Source organism: Hemiscyllium ocellatum, chromosome 15 (genome assembly GCF_020745735.1).
Source record: "Hemiscyllium ocellatum isolate sHemOce1 chromosome 15, sHemOce1.pat.X.cur, whole genome shotgun sequence".
NCBI lineage: Eukaryota > Metazoa > Chordata > Chondrichthyes > Orectolobiformes > Hemiscylliidae > Hemiscyllium > Hemiscyllium ocellatum.
In genome coordinates, this window is record NC_083415.1 from 62275127 (window position 1) to 62288569 (window position 13443).

The 13443-nt window shown below is 45.7% G+C and overlaps 1 protein-coding gene across 1 annotated transcript in view; it reads left to right on the plus strand.

Annotated features, from left to right (window-relative positions):
• raly (RALY heterogeneous nuclear ribonucleoprotein) overlaps positions 1-13443 on the plus strand; it is a 129185-nt gene that overhangs the window by 80427 nt on the left and 35315 nt on the right. Inside the window, exons 3-4 of the mRNA XM_060836171.1 lie at positions 7703-7775; positions 9031-9081. Coding sequence (XP_060692154.1) covers positions 7703-7775; positions 9031-9081 — 124 coding nt within the window. The remainder of the gene's footprint in view (positions 1-7702; positions 7776-9030; positions 9082-13443) is intronic.

Here is a 13443-nt window from a genome sequence, read left to right on the forward strand (position 1 = left end):
AAATTCTTTAGAGTTATCAAGATGGGAGCAGAGCTTTCTGAGCAGGTTGCTTGACGCTGATTGGCCTGAAGCTTTTTTTTGTGAGATGGAAATTCTTAACAAAAAGATTTTACACAGTTTTACAGTTTCAAACCTGCAGGGAAGAAGCTTGAGGAAAGACAGTGCAATTGTGATAATGTTATCATAGTGTGGTGGAAGTGATGCAGTTCACTGTGAATCTAATGCTGTTGATGTTACTGCCATCTGCTGCCCACCAACAAGAGCCCTGGCAGATGCTCAATCCCATTCCCCTTTCAGATATTGTCTAATCCACCTGCTTTGAGATGTTATGACACACCTGTGGAGCAGGTGGGACTTGAACCCAGGCTTCCTGGCTCAGAGGTAGGGACACTATCACTGTACTGCAAGCACTTCTCCCATTCCCTTTTGTTATTCTGCCCACTTCCTTAGAAACTCTCATTTTGCTAATTGCCAATAGAGTTCTTTTTTAGCAATCTACTAGGAATAGCCTTTTGTCACTGACTGAATGTTAACACTGCTTCCCTTCTGTAATTGTTTTGAACGTTGCTGTTTCCCAACAGCCTTCAGTTGTTACTTCAAGCTTATAATTCCTTGCTGCATATCTGAGGAGCCTGCTGTTCAGACTGGAGGATGCATTAGGAAAGGAAGATTTATGCCTTTGTAATTATTTTACTGAGTGTTACTCTTGTACGGTAACTAATTAGGAAAACGAGAATGTTGGCGACTGGTTGATTGTGATCTCCCCAGGGCCCAGCTGTAACCTGTTAGCTGTGATAAGGCAGTACAGCTGCAGACTATTAACCAGCTCGATAATAACTGCTGGACACGTGCAGTGGCTATTAGATTGTGTTAAAGAGAGAGCTGCAACTTTGAAGAACATAAGGCTCCGATTTTGAGTGGAGCCACACGATGGAGGGAATTTTCCGGAAATGGAAGCCTGGGTCACGGTCGCCCAGAAAACAGCATTCGCTGCATTTCCTTTCTAAAAGTAGAAGCGCACACTGACTTCCTGATATTCTGCGGCATGACTCCCCACTCTGAGCTGTGTCGGGATGAAGGTGAGCTGGGCACTGACCTTCCACAACACTTGGGCACACCCTGTAGTGACAGGGTCAGGAAATAACCAAGGTGTCTAATGGAACGCTGGTCTTTATATCGAGAGGATTGGGGTACAAGGATGCAGAGGTTGTGCTGCAGTTTAACAAAACCCGGGGGGGGGAGGGGAGAGCAGTTAGACCCTGTGTGGAGACTGCGGCCTTAGGAAGGATATGTTGGCCTCAGAGGGAGTACAGTGTAGGCTTACCAATAATGATATCTGGATTTCAGGAGGTACATCATGGGGAGGGTTATACAAGTTAGGCCTGTTTTCTCAAGCATTGGCGAAGCTGATGTCGTGATTGTAACAAGATCAGTCAGCTGGGCATCAGTGAATACAAGTTCCCTGATTGGACCAGGTCAAAGGCCCAGTCAGGGAGTCCTGACTGACAGGCGTAAATAGGGGAGTGTCAGAGGTACTGACAGTCTGGTCCTGACTCTGAATGAGACGGTGCTATAGGCAGGGGCTGGTGATAGGATACTCTGTAGAGTTATTTCTGTTCTCAGGCAACTTGATCGACGTCTTCAAGGTATTAACAGGGAAACATGGTTTGGAGATGCCGGTGTTGGACTGGGGTGGACAAAGTTAAAAATCACACAACATCAGGTTATAGTCCAACAGCTTTATTTGGAAGCACTAGCTAGTTACCTGATGAAGGAGCAGCGCTCTGAAAGTTTGTCCTCCCAAATAAATCTGTTTGACTATAACCTGGTGTTGTGTGATTTTCAACTTTAACAGGAAAAGACAGGGTAGATAAAGATAAACTATTCCCACTGTTTGGGAGCTAGGGGGAAACGTCTGAAACTTAGGGCCAGACCGCTGAGGAGAGACGTCAGGAATCACTTCTACACATACTCAGGGTGGGAGAGGTTTGATTAGATTTAAGATTAGATTCCCTACAGTGTGGAAACAGGCCCTTCGGCCCAACAAGTCCCACGCTGATCCTCCGAAGAGTAACTCACCCAGACCCATTTCCCTCTGGCTAATGCACCTAACACTATGGGCAGTTTAGCATGACCAATTCACTTAACCTGCACATCTTTGGACTCTGGTAAGAAACTGGATCACCCAGAGGAAACCCAAGCAGACACAGGGAGAATGTGCAAACTCCACACAGACAGTCACCCAAGCCTGGAATCCTTGGGTGGAACTTGCTTCCACAAATAGCAGTGGATGCTGGGTCAGTTAGTTTTAAATTGGAGATAGATGCATTTTTTGTTAAAGATAAAGTATTAAGGGCTATGGGCCAAAGGCAAGAGTCATAGAGATGTACAGTATGGAAACGGCCCCTTCGGTCCAACCCATCCATGCCGACCAGATATCCCAACCCAATCTACTCCCACCTGCCACCACCCGGCCCATATCCTCCAAACCCTTCCCTTCCAAATGCCTCCTAAATGTTGCAATTGTACCAGCCTCCACCACTTCCTCTGGCAGCTCATTCCATGCACGTACCACCCTCTGCGTGAAAATGTTGCCCCTTAGGTCTCTTTTATATCTTTCCCCTCTCACCCTGAACCTCTGCCCTCTAGTTCTGCACTCCCTGACCCTAGGGAAAAGACTTTGTCTATTTACCCTATCCATGCCCCTCATAATGTTGTAAGCCTCTATAAGGTCACCCTTCAGCCTCCGACGCTCCAGGGAAAACAGTCCCAGCCTGTTCAGCCTCTCCCTGTAGCTCAAATCCTCCAACCCTGGCAACATCCTTGTAAATCTTTTCTGAACCCTTTCAAGTTTCACAACGTCTTTCCAATAGGAAGGAGACCAGAATTGCACGCAATATTCCAACAGTGGCCTAACCAATGTCCTGTACAGCCGCAACATGACCTCCCAACTCCTGTACTCAATACTCTGACCAATAAAGGAAAGCATACCAAACATCTTCTTCACTACCTATCTACCTGCGACTCCACTTTCAAGGAGCTATGAACCTGCACTCCAAGGTCTCTTTGTTCAGCAACATTCCCTAGGACTTTACCATTAAGTGTATATGTCCTACTAAGATTTGCTTTCCCAAAATGCAGCACCTCGCATTTATCTGAATTAAACTCCATCTGCCATTTCTCAGCCCATTGGCCCATCTGGTCAAATTCTGTTGTAATCTGAGGTAACCCTCTTCGCTGTCCACTACACCTCCAATTTTGGTGTCATCTGCAAACTTATTAACTGTACCTCTTATGCTCGCATCCAAATCATTTATGTAAATGACAAAAAGTAGAGGGCCCAGCACCGATCCTTGTGCCACTCCACTGGTCACAGACCTCCAGTCTGAAAAACAACCCTCTACCACCACACTCTGTCTTCTACCTTTGAGCCAGTTCTGTATCCAAATAGCTAGTTCTCCCGGTATTCCATGAGATCTAACCTTGCTAACCAGTCTCTAATGGGGAACTTTATTGAACGCCTTACTGAAGTCCATGTTGATCACATCTACGACTCTGCCCTCAGCAATCCTCTTTGTTACTTCTTCAAAAAACTCAATCAAGTTTGTGAGACATGATTTCCCAAACACAAGACCATGTTGACTATCCCTGATCAGTCCTCACCTTCCCAAATACATGTACATCCTGTCCCTCAGGATTCCCTCCAACAACTTGCCCACCACTGAGGTCAGGCTCACGGTCTATAGTTCCCTGGCTTGTCCTTACCACCCTCCTTAAGCAGTGGCACCACGTTTGCCAACCTCCAGTCTTCCGGCACCTCACCTGTGACTATTGATGATAAAATATCTCAGCAAGAGGCCCAGCAATCACTTCTCTAGCTTCCCACAGAGTTCTCAGGCACACCTGATCAGGTCCTGGGGATTTATCCACCTTTAACCGTTTCAAGACATCCAGCACTTCCTCCTCTGTAATCTGTACATTTTGCAAGATGTCACCATCTATTTCCCTACAGTCTATATCTTCCATATCCTTTTCCACAGTAAATACTGATGCAACATATCATTTAGTATCTCCCCCATTTTCTGTGGCTCCACACAGAGGCGGCCTTGCTGATATTTGAGGGGCCCTATTCTCTCCCTAGTTACCCTTTTGTCCTTAATATATTTGTAAAAACCCTTTGGATTCTCCTTAATTCTATTTGCCAAAGCTATCTCATGACCCCGTTTTGCCCTCCTGATTTCCCACTTAAGTATACTCCTACTTACTTTATACACTTCTAAGGATTTACTCGATCTATCCTGTTTATATCTGACATATGTTTCCTTCTTTTTCTTAACCACACCCTCAATTTCTTTAGTCATTCAACATTCCCTATACCTACCAGCCTTCCCTTTCACCCTGACAGGAATATACTTTCTCTGGATTCTTGCTATCTCATTTCTGAAGGCTTCCCATTTTCCAGCTGTCCCTTTACCTGCGAACATTGCCCCCAATCAGCTTTTGAAAGTTCTTGCCTAATACTGTCAAAAATTGGCCTTTCTCCAATTTAGAACTTCAACTTTTAGATCTGGTCTATCCTTTTCCATCACTATTTTAAAACGAATAGAATTATGGTCGCTGGCCCCAAAGTGCTCCCCCACTGACACCTCAGTCACCTGCCCTGCCTTATTTCCCAAGAGTAGGACATTTTAGCTCCTTCTCTAGTAGGTATATCCACATATTGAATCAGAAAATTGTCTTGTACACACTTAAATTCCTCTCCGTCTAAACCTTTAACACTGTGGCAGTCCCAGTCTATATTTGGAAAGTTAAAATCCCCGACCATAACCACTGTATTATTCCTACAGATAGCTGAGATCTCCTTACAAGTTTGTTTCTCAATTTCCTTCTGAGTATTGGAGGGGGTCTATAATACAATCCCAATAAGGTGATCACCCCTTTCTTATTTCTCAGTTCCAACCAAATAACTTCTCTGGATATATTTCCAGGAATACCCTCCCTCAGCACAGCTGTAATGCTATCCTTCATAAAAAATGCCACTCCCCCTCCTCTCTTGCCTCCCTTTCTATCCTTCCTGCAGCATTTGTATCCTGGAACATTAAGCTGTCCGTCCTGCCCATCCCTGACCCATGTTTCCGTAATTGCCATGATATCCCAGTCCCATGTTCCAAACCATGCCCTGAGTTCATCTGCCATTCCTGTTAGGCCCCTTGCATTGAAATAAAAGCAGTTTAATTTATCAGTCCTACCTTGTCCCTGCCTGCCCTGACTGTTTGACTCAGTTCTGTTCTCAGCTGTACCCGTCTCAGATCGATCTCTTTCCTCATTATCTCCCTGGGTCCCACCCCCCCACCTTACTAGTTTAAATCCTCCCTGCCAGTATATTAGTCCCCTTCCAATTTAGGTGCAATCCGTCCTTCCTGTACAGGTCACTTCTACCCCAAAAGTGATTCCAATGAACCAAAAGTGTGAATCTTTCTCCCGTACACCAGTTCCTCAGCCATGCATTCACCTGCTCTATCCTCCTATTCCTGAGCTAACTAGCTCGTAGCACTGGGAGTAATCCAGATATTACTACTCTCGAGGACCTCCTTTTTAGATTTCTGCCTAACTCTCTGTAACCTCCCTTCAGAATCTCAACCTTTTCCCTTCCTATGTTGTTGGCCCCAATGTGGACAATGACCTCCTGCTGGCCCCTCTCCCCCGTGAGAACATTCTGCACCCTCTCTGAGACATCCTTGATCCTGGCACCAGGGAAGCAACACACCATTCTGTTTTTTCTCTGCTGGCCACAGAAACGTCTGTCTGTACTTCGGACTTCAGAATCCCCTAACACAATTGATCTCTTGGAACCCCTCATTGCATTAGAGCCAGTCTCAATATCAGAAACTTGGCTGTGCTATGTTCCTCTGAGAATCCATCACCCCCACCCCCCCATTTTCCAAAATAGCATACCTGTTTGAAATGGGTATATCCACAAAAGACTCCTGCACTAGCTGCCCACCTCTCTCACCCTTCCTGGAATTAACCCATCTAGTTGACTGTATCTGAGACTTCCCCCCCCCTTCCTGTAACTGCCATCTATCACATACTGTTGCTGTTGCAAATTCCTCATTGCTTCTGACTGTCTCTCCAACCGATCCACTCGATCTAATAAGATTCTCATCCAACAGCATTTATGGCAGATATAATCCTCAGTAACCCTTAAACTCTCTGTAAACTCCAACATCTAACAAGACGTACATATCACTGCAAAGGCCATTTTTGCTCCTTCACAATGTACAGACACCGTTTTATTCCTCTACAAACACTGCTCCAGGTTAAATCAATAGTTATGGCTTATATTTGAAGTTTAATCAAGAGACATTTCTCCAAAATTATATAATCAAGAAAGAACCCACTCTACTCACTATTGCAGCCTTTCTGTTGGACACACTTAAAACAACGATTAACTTACCTGTTTCTGTGTTGTAACTTTGCCCAAACAGGTTCCTCCATGATCAGTTGTGAAATTCACTGTTTGTTAATTTTCCCAGACGCACTCCGATGTCCAGCGATCCATGAATTCAAACAGCAAAGGCAGTGACTGTGCAGGTCTCTCTCTCTCCTGCACTGTCCTTACCATGTGCTTCCTTTGTCTGTTCTTCTCCCTTTTAAAACTGCTGTTGTTTTGACTTTTTTTTTCCCAAAGTTCCAAAACAATGCAACAGCATATAAAACAGTAATTGCTGCTCCTGGAATTCAAGGAAATCACCTCCAGCACCTAAAGTACCTCAAAAAAGGAGCAGCTGTTACAGCCAGAAATTTTTCCTATCCTCCATCTTGGATTACCCAGAATTCAACACATAGTGAGGCCACACTTCAGCCATGAACTCATTGAATGGCAGAACAAGCTCAAAGGGCTGAATGGCCTCCTCCTGTTCCTATGTTCCTAAATGCTGGCCCAGCCAGCAACACTCAAATCCTATCAGTGAGTTAAAAAACGCACTGATGCTGGTGTCCGCCCCCAGATTGTGGCAGAGAGCGGTTAATCCAGCCCGCTTCATGCATTGTTACTGAAGGTGATCATTTGGGAAGGTTATCAATAACTCCGCGATCTGTCAATTGGGAAAAGTAAAGGAAGGCTTGAGTTTATTCACTGCTTGCTCCCATCTTTAAAGAGAAGAACTTGCATTATTTTAGTGCCATTCACATTCTGAGCAGTAACTGAATATTAACAGCGAATGAGTCACCTTTGACCCTGCGATCTCTCTCTGGTTACGAGGTCAAGGCTGATAGGGACTTGTCAGTGAGAATTGAAGTCAGGAACATCCCCCTCTAGGAGGGTCCATCAACCAGGAACCACCTTCACCCATTTCCACAATGTGAAGAGGTATATGAGGAGAATAAAATGGGAGAAGTTGAAGGAATGGGGAGACTGATTAGTGATTGACTGACTGAAGGTGACCCAGGGAACAGGTTGATGGAAGAATCAAAACACAGAAACTGCGAGAGAAACTCAGCAGGTCTAACAGCACCTGCGGAGAGAGAAACAGAGTTAACGTTTTGGCTTCGGCCCGATTTGACTTCAGAAATGAAACAAGCAGCAATTTCCTTCCTGGTTTTTTTCAGATCTCCAGCATCCACAGCTCTTGAATTTAGTTTTGAAGGAGTTGATGAAGATTTACACTGATGATGTTTGTTTTATTTGAACCTGTCACAGATATTAACATGGCTGGAGAACCCAAACCCAATAGACCCAAAGGATTGAAGAGACCAAGTTCTGCTGTGTACAGGTACAGTGCGCCAATCACAAAGGGTTCAAAACCAATATTCGCCATTGGCTAATTTTCTAACAATTACAGACTGCAGTCATTAGTCACTCCTTGGGTTATGCAGGTTGTGATTTTACAATGTTTGTGTGTTTATAATGGTCACCTCAAACATGCGCGATGCTTTGTACTGTCCACCAATTAGCTCCTTGTGGATTGACTGGTGAGTGAGGAGCAGCTTCTCAGCCTATCACAGTCCTCGACACTGAGGTTACCTGAGGCTGCTGCCCAATCAGAGTCCGGCCACTTCCAAGCAGAAGGGCTCGGAACAGGAGGCAGCCATTCAGCCCCTTGAGCCTGCTCTGGCATTCAGTACGATCATGGCTGATCTCAGCTCCTGCCCCCTCTCTATAATCCTTCAACCTGTAACTCATTAAAAGTTGATTAAACTCCTCGTTAAATTTACTCAGTGCCACTCAGGGGGGTGAATTCTGCAGATTCACGACCCTTTGAGAGAAGTAATTCCTTCTTTAGTTGCCCCTTATCCAAAAACTCTCACCCTAACATCTGCCAGTTGAGGCTGACACTTCAGGGGCCATCCAATACTGAGGGGTCAAGTGGATTATTCCCCTTTTCACAGGGTGGGTATTGTGGAGAGAGGTATGGGGCTTGGGGAGGGGGGTGTCAGGTGTGGCTTGCAGACACCACCCTCTTCAACCCCTCTTCCCCCCCCCGCCCCACAGCTGAGCTTTGGTCTGATGGTGGTAATCAGAGCTTCTGCTAGCCGACACCCTCTTGTCCACAGCCCCCCTCCCCATTCCCCTTCAATGTCCCCAATCAACTTCCCACCAACCTCATTCCTCCAGCCACCACTCCCTACCCCGCCCCCCCCCCCCCACCTCCCAGTAGACAGGTTGCCATGGTATCCCAGTTGGGAATGTAGTTACGTGTTTCTCCTTGTGGGTGGCAGGGGGAGGTGGAGAGGTGGGGTCTTTCACTGATCATGAATTCTCCGTTTAATTACTGGTAAAACCACCTCCTGGACCTTTTGGCTAGGACACAGTGAGTAAGAGCCTGGAGGGGCTTTATTTGGGATTTTGGGATTCACTCAGCTATGTCCCCAAGGCTGATAGATTCTTATCACAAATCTATCTGATATAAGCAATGATGGAAAAGTTTCCTTTTTATCCTTTGCTAAGGCATAGATTTGGCAAAGTCGTTTATATCCTCATTTTCCAGTAAATATTGTTAATTTCTTTTCTTTCCTCTAATTCCAAAGCTCAAGTTACGATTTTGATTATGATTACTTCAGAGACGACTTTTATGAGAGGTAATGTCTGGTTTGTTTTAATTCTCCTCTTCTCTGGTTTGGAGCTGCTGTCAGGTCGGGAAATGTCTCTGCCCTTCCTTGTATTTCATGAGCGAGTTGCAGTTTAGTTCCTGTTGAAAGGCAACTGAGTGCAATCTGAATCTGGTCAACAGAGGAAGACGTTCATCCCTCAGTCACAGATTGGGTTCTGGTGTTGAGGGAGTTCTGTGCCTGCCCCTGGCTCTTCAAACCAGCATCATTTTCTCTGCATGTGATTTCTATCCAAATAGTCATTCAATTCCCCTCGATCCTCCGCCGGGTTCAATCACCACGGGATTAAAAAAAACAATTGCCCTGATAACTTGTAAAAGTTCACAGGTCCATATTTAAAATGGAGACTGCCAATCTCAACTCCAACCCAGTCACCCCATGGAATAGTCACTGTCAGGATGATTCCAATCCAGTTGGTTGACAGTGAGATTCAGATAAAGGAAACCTGCTGTCTCTATCTCGTATGTGACTCCATTCTAGTGGTGTTGACTCTTCACTGCAGCACCTCAGAGGGCAACTAGTTGTACCAAGCCGTTAGGAATCAGTTCGGGGACATAGCTCACAATACTGTGCCCAGGGTTACTCAGCTTTGTCACTCGCTTCCCAAAGGTCAGTACCTCTCCTGTTCCATACTGGTCTGCTGTCTGCAGTGACAAAGTTTCCCCCCCCGCCGCCCCCCAAAACCACTGGAATCACAGTGCCCATCCCTGCTTGCAACCTGCAACCCCAGCTCAAGGGACCTGGGTATCACTGGCTGAGTCAGTATTTATGGAGAGGGACCAAACTGGTCCACAGGCTCAAGTTCTACTTTGGGGCAAGATCTACTTTGGTGGAATTAGACAGGAGCTTGCAGGGGTTGGAGTAGTTTGTTTACTGGCAAAGGGACCTTTGGCAAGTGGGAGGCCTTTAAAAGTGAAACGACTCGAGTTCAAGGTCAATATGTTCATGTGAGGGTAAAAGGCAAGGTTGGCAGGAATAGGGAAGCCTGGATGACAAGAGATATCAAAGTTCTGGTCAGAAAAAAAGAAGGAAGCATGGCTCAAGTACAGGTAGCTGGGGTCAAGGGAATTTCTACAGGTATATAGGGGATACAGGATATAGGCCTGCTCGCTGAGCTGGAAGGTTCATTTCCAGATGTTTCGTCACCCTGCCAGGTAAAATCTTCAGGGGGTCTCCAGATGAAGCACTGCTGATTATTCTGGCTTTCTATTTATATGTTTGGGTTTCTTTGGGTTGGTGATGTCATTTCTTGCAGTGATGTCATTTCCTGTTCTTTCTCTCAGGGGGTGGTAGATGGGGCCTAACTTGATGTGTTTGTTGATAGCATTCCAACCAGAACTCTATGCTTCTAGAAATTCCCATGAGTGTCTTGTTTGGCTTGTCCTAGGATGGATATATTGTCCCAGTTGAAGTGGTGTCCTTCTTCATCCGTATGTGAGGATACTAGTGAGAGAGGGTCATGTCTTTTTGTGGCTAGTTGATGTTCATGTATCCTGGTGGCTAGTTTTCTGCCTGTTTGTCCAATGTAGTGTTTGTTACAGTCCTTGCACGGTATTTTGGAAATGACATTAGTTTTGCTTGTCTGTAGAGGGTCTTTCAAGTTCATTTCAAACCGCTGTTCTAGCGTGTTGGTACGTTTGTGGGCTACCATGATGCCAAGGGGTCTGAGTAGTCTGGCAGTCATTTCTTTGATGTAGGATAGAGTGGCTAGGGTTTCTGGATGTGTTTTGTCTGTTTGTATGGGTTTGTTGCTGAGAAATCGGTGGACTGTGTTCATTGGGTACCCGTTCTTTTTGAATACACGGTATAGATGATTTTCCTCTGCTCTGTGTAAATCCTCTGTGCTGAAGTATGTGGTGGCTCGTTGAAATAATGTTCTAATGCAGCTTCGTTTGTGGGTGTTGGGATGATCACTTCTGTAGTTCAATATTTGGTCTGCATGTGTTGTTTTTCTATAGACCCTGGTTTGAAGTTCCCAATTGGCTGTTCGCTCACATCTAGGAATGGCAGTTTGTAAATGTTTTCCTCCTTTTCAGTTAATCTTATGTCGGTAAGGGTATAATTGATGGTCTTGAAGGTTTCCTCTAATTTATTTAGTGATGACAAAGGTGTCATCCATGTGGCAGACCCAGAGTTTGGGTTGGACAGTTGGCAGAGCTGTTTGCTCAAGTCTCTGCATTACTGCCTCTGCTGAGAAGGAGAGAGTGAGGTCTGCAGATGCTGGAGATCAGAGCTGAAAATGTTGCTGGAAAAGTGCAGCAGGTCAGGCAGCATCCAAGGAACAGGAAATTTGACGTTTCGGGCATTCCTGATGAAGGGCTTATGCCTGAAACGTCGAATTTCCTGTTCCTTGGATGCTACCTGACCTGCTGCGCTTTTCCAGCAACACATTTTCAGCTCTTGCCTCTGCTAAGAACCCTGATATCAGAGATCCCATGGGTGTTCCATTGGTTTGTCTGTAAGTTTCGTTGTTGAAGGTGAAGTGGGTGGTAAGGCATAGGTCCACTAGCTTGATGATACCGTCCTTGTTGATGAAGTTGGTGGTGTTTGGTGTATGTGTCTTTGGGTCTTCTAATAGTGTAGTCAGTGTTTCCTTGGCCAGGTTAATGTTGATTAATGTAAACAGGGCCGTTACATCAAAGGAGACCATTATTTCATCCTCTTCTATCTTAGTGTCTTTGATGGTCTTCTACAGGCGCAGCACAGTAGCTCAATGGTTAGCACTGCTACCTCACAGTGCCAGGGACCCAGGTTTGATTCTAGCCTCAGACAACTACCTGCGTGGAGTTTGCATGTTCTCCCTGTGTCTGTGTGGATTTCCTCCAGATGCTCCAATTTTCTCCCACAGTCCAAAGATGTGCAGGTTAGGGTGGATTAGCTGTTCTATAATGCCCATAATGTTAGGTGCATTAGTCAGAGGGAAATATGTCTGGGTGGGTGACTCTTCAGAGGGTCAGTACGGACTTGTTGGGCCAAATGGCCTGTTTCCACGCTGTAGGGAATCTAATCACAAAAATAGACCAGTACGTTTAACATCTGTGGTAGATAAGTTACTTGAGAAGATCCTGAGGTAAGATTTACATGCATTCGGAAAGACAGGGTTTAATTAGGAATAGTCAGCATGGCTTTGTGCATGGGAGATCATGCCTCACAAATTTGTTAGAGTTCTTTGATGAAGTGACCAGGAAGGTTGATGAGGGCAGGGCAGTAGATGTAGTCTATATGGATTTCAGTAAGGCCTTTGATAAGGTTCCACATGGTAGGCTGCTCTGGAAGGTTAGATCACATGGAGTCCAGGGCATGCTGGAAAATTGGATACACAATTGGCTTGATGGTAGGAAGCAGAGGATAACAGTGGAAGGATGCTTGATGTTCTGGAGGCCTGTGACTAGTGGAGTGTCTCAGGATTCGGTGCTGAGCCCATTGCTGTTTGTCAGCAGTATGAATGATTTGGATGAGAATGTACAGAGCATGATTAGTAAGTTTGCAGATGACACTAAAATAGGTGGCATTGTGGACAATGAGGAAGGTTTTCAGAAATTGCAGCAGGACCTTGATCAGCTGGGGAAGTGGGCCGAGAAATGGCGAATGGAGTTTAATATAGATAAGTGTGAGGTCTCACAAAGATGTGCTGGCCAGGTAAATTGGCCATGCTAAATTGCCCATAGTGTTAGGTGCATTAGTCAGAGGGAAATGTAGGGTAGGGAAATGGATCTGGGTGGGTTGCTTTTCGGAGGGTTCGCTGTGAACTTGATGGGCTGAAAGGCCTGTTTCCATACTGTAGGGAATCTAACCTAACCTACAGGATGCACTACAGAAATTCACCAAGGCTCATTAGACAGCACCTTCCAAACTCACAACCACCTCCATGTAGAAGGGCAAGGGCAGCAAATGCATGGGACAGCACCATCTTTGTGGGAGGAGACCGGAGCACCCAGAGGAAACCCACGCAGACATGGGGAGAATGTGCAAACTCCACACAGATAGTCTGCCCACGACTGGAATGGAACCCAAGTCCCTGGCGCTGTGAGGCAGCAGTGCTAACCACTGGGCCACTGTGCTTGTGCACATTGTTGCTTCTGAGCATCGGTGGTGGAGGGAGAAGATGATCATGGATATGGTGCCAATAGACTGGGCTGCTTTCTCCTAGATGGTGTTGTGCTTCTTGAATGTTGTTGGATCTCTAGGTCAGGACTCAGCCTCCATACTGTCCATGAAACTGCTTTCATCCTCTATTTAGAGCTAAAGGTCAGACATTCGCACTTGTTATTCCATGTGACGTTGACTCATGTGGGATTACAGGAATTCCAGGTTGGGAACTGGCTATGTTGT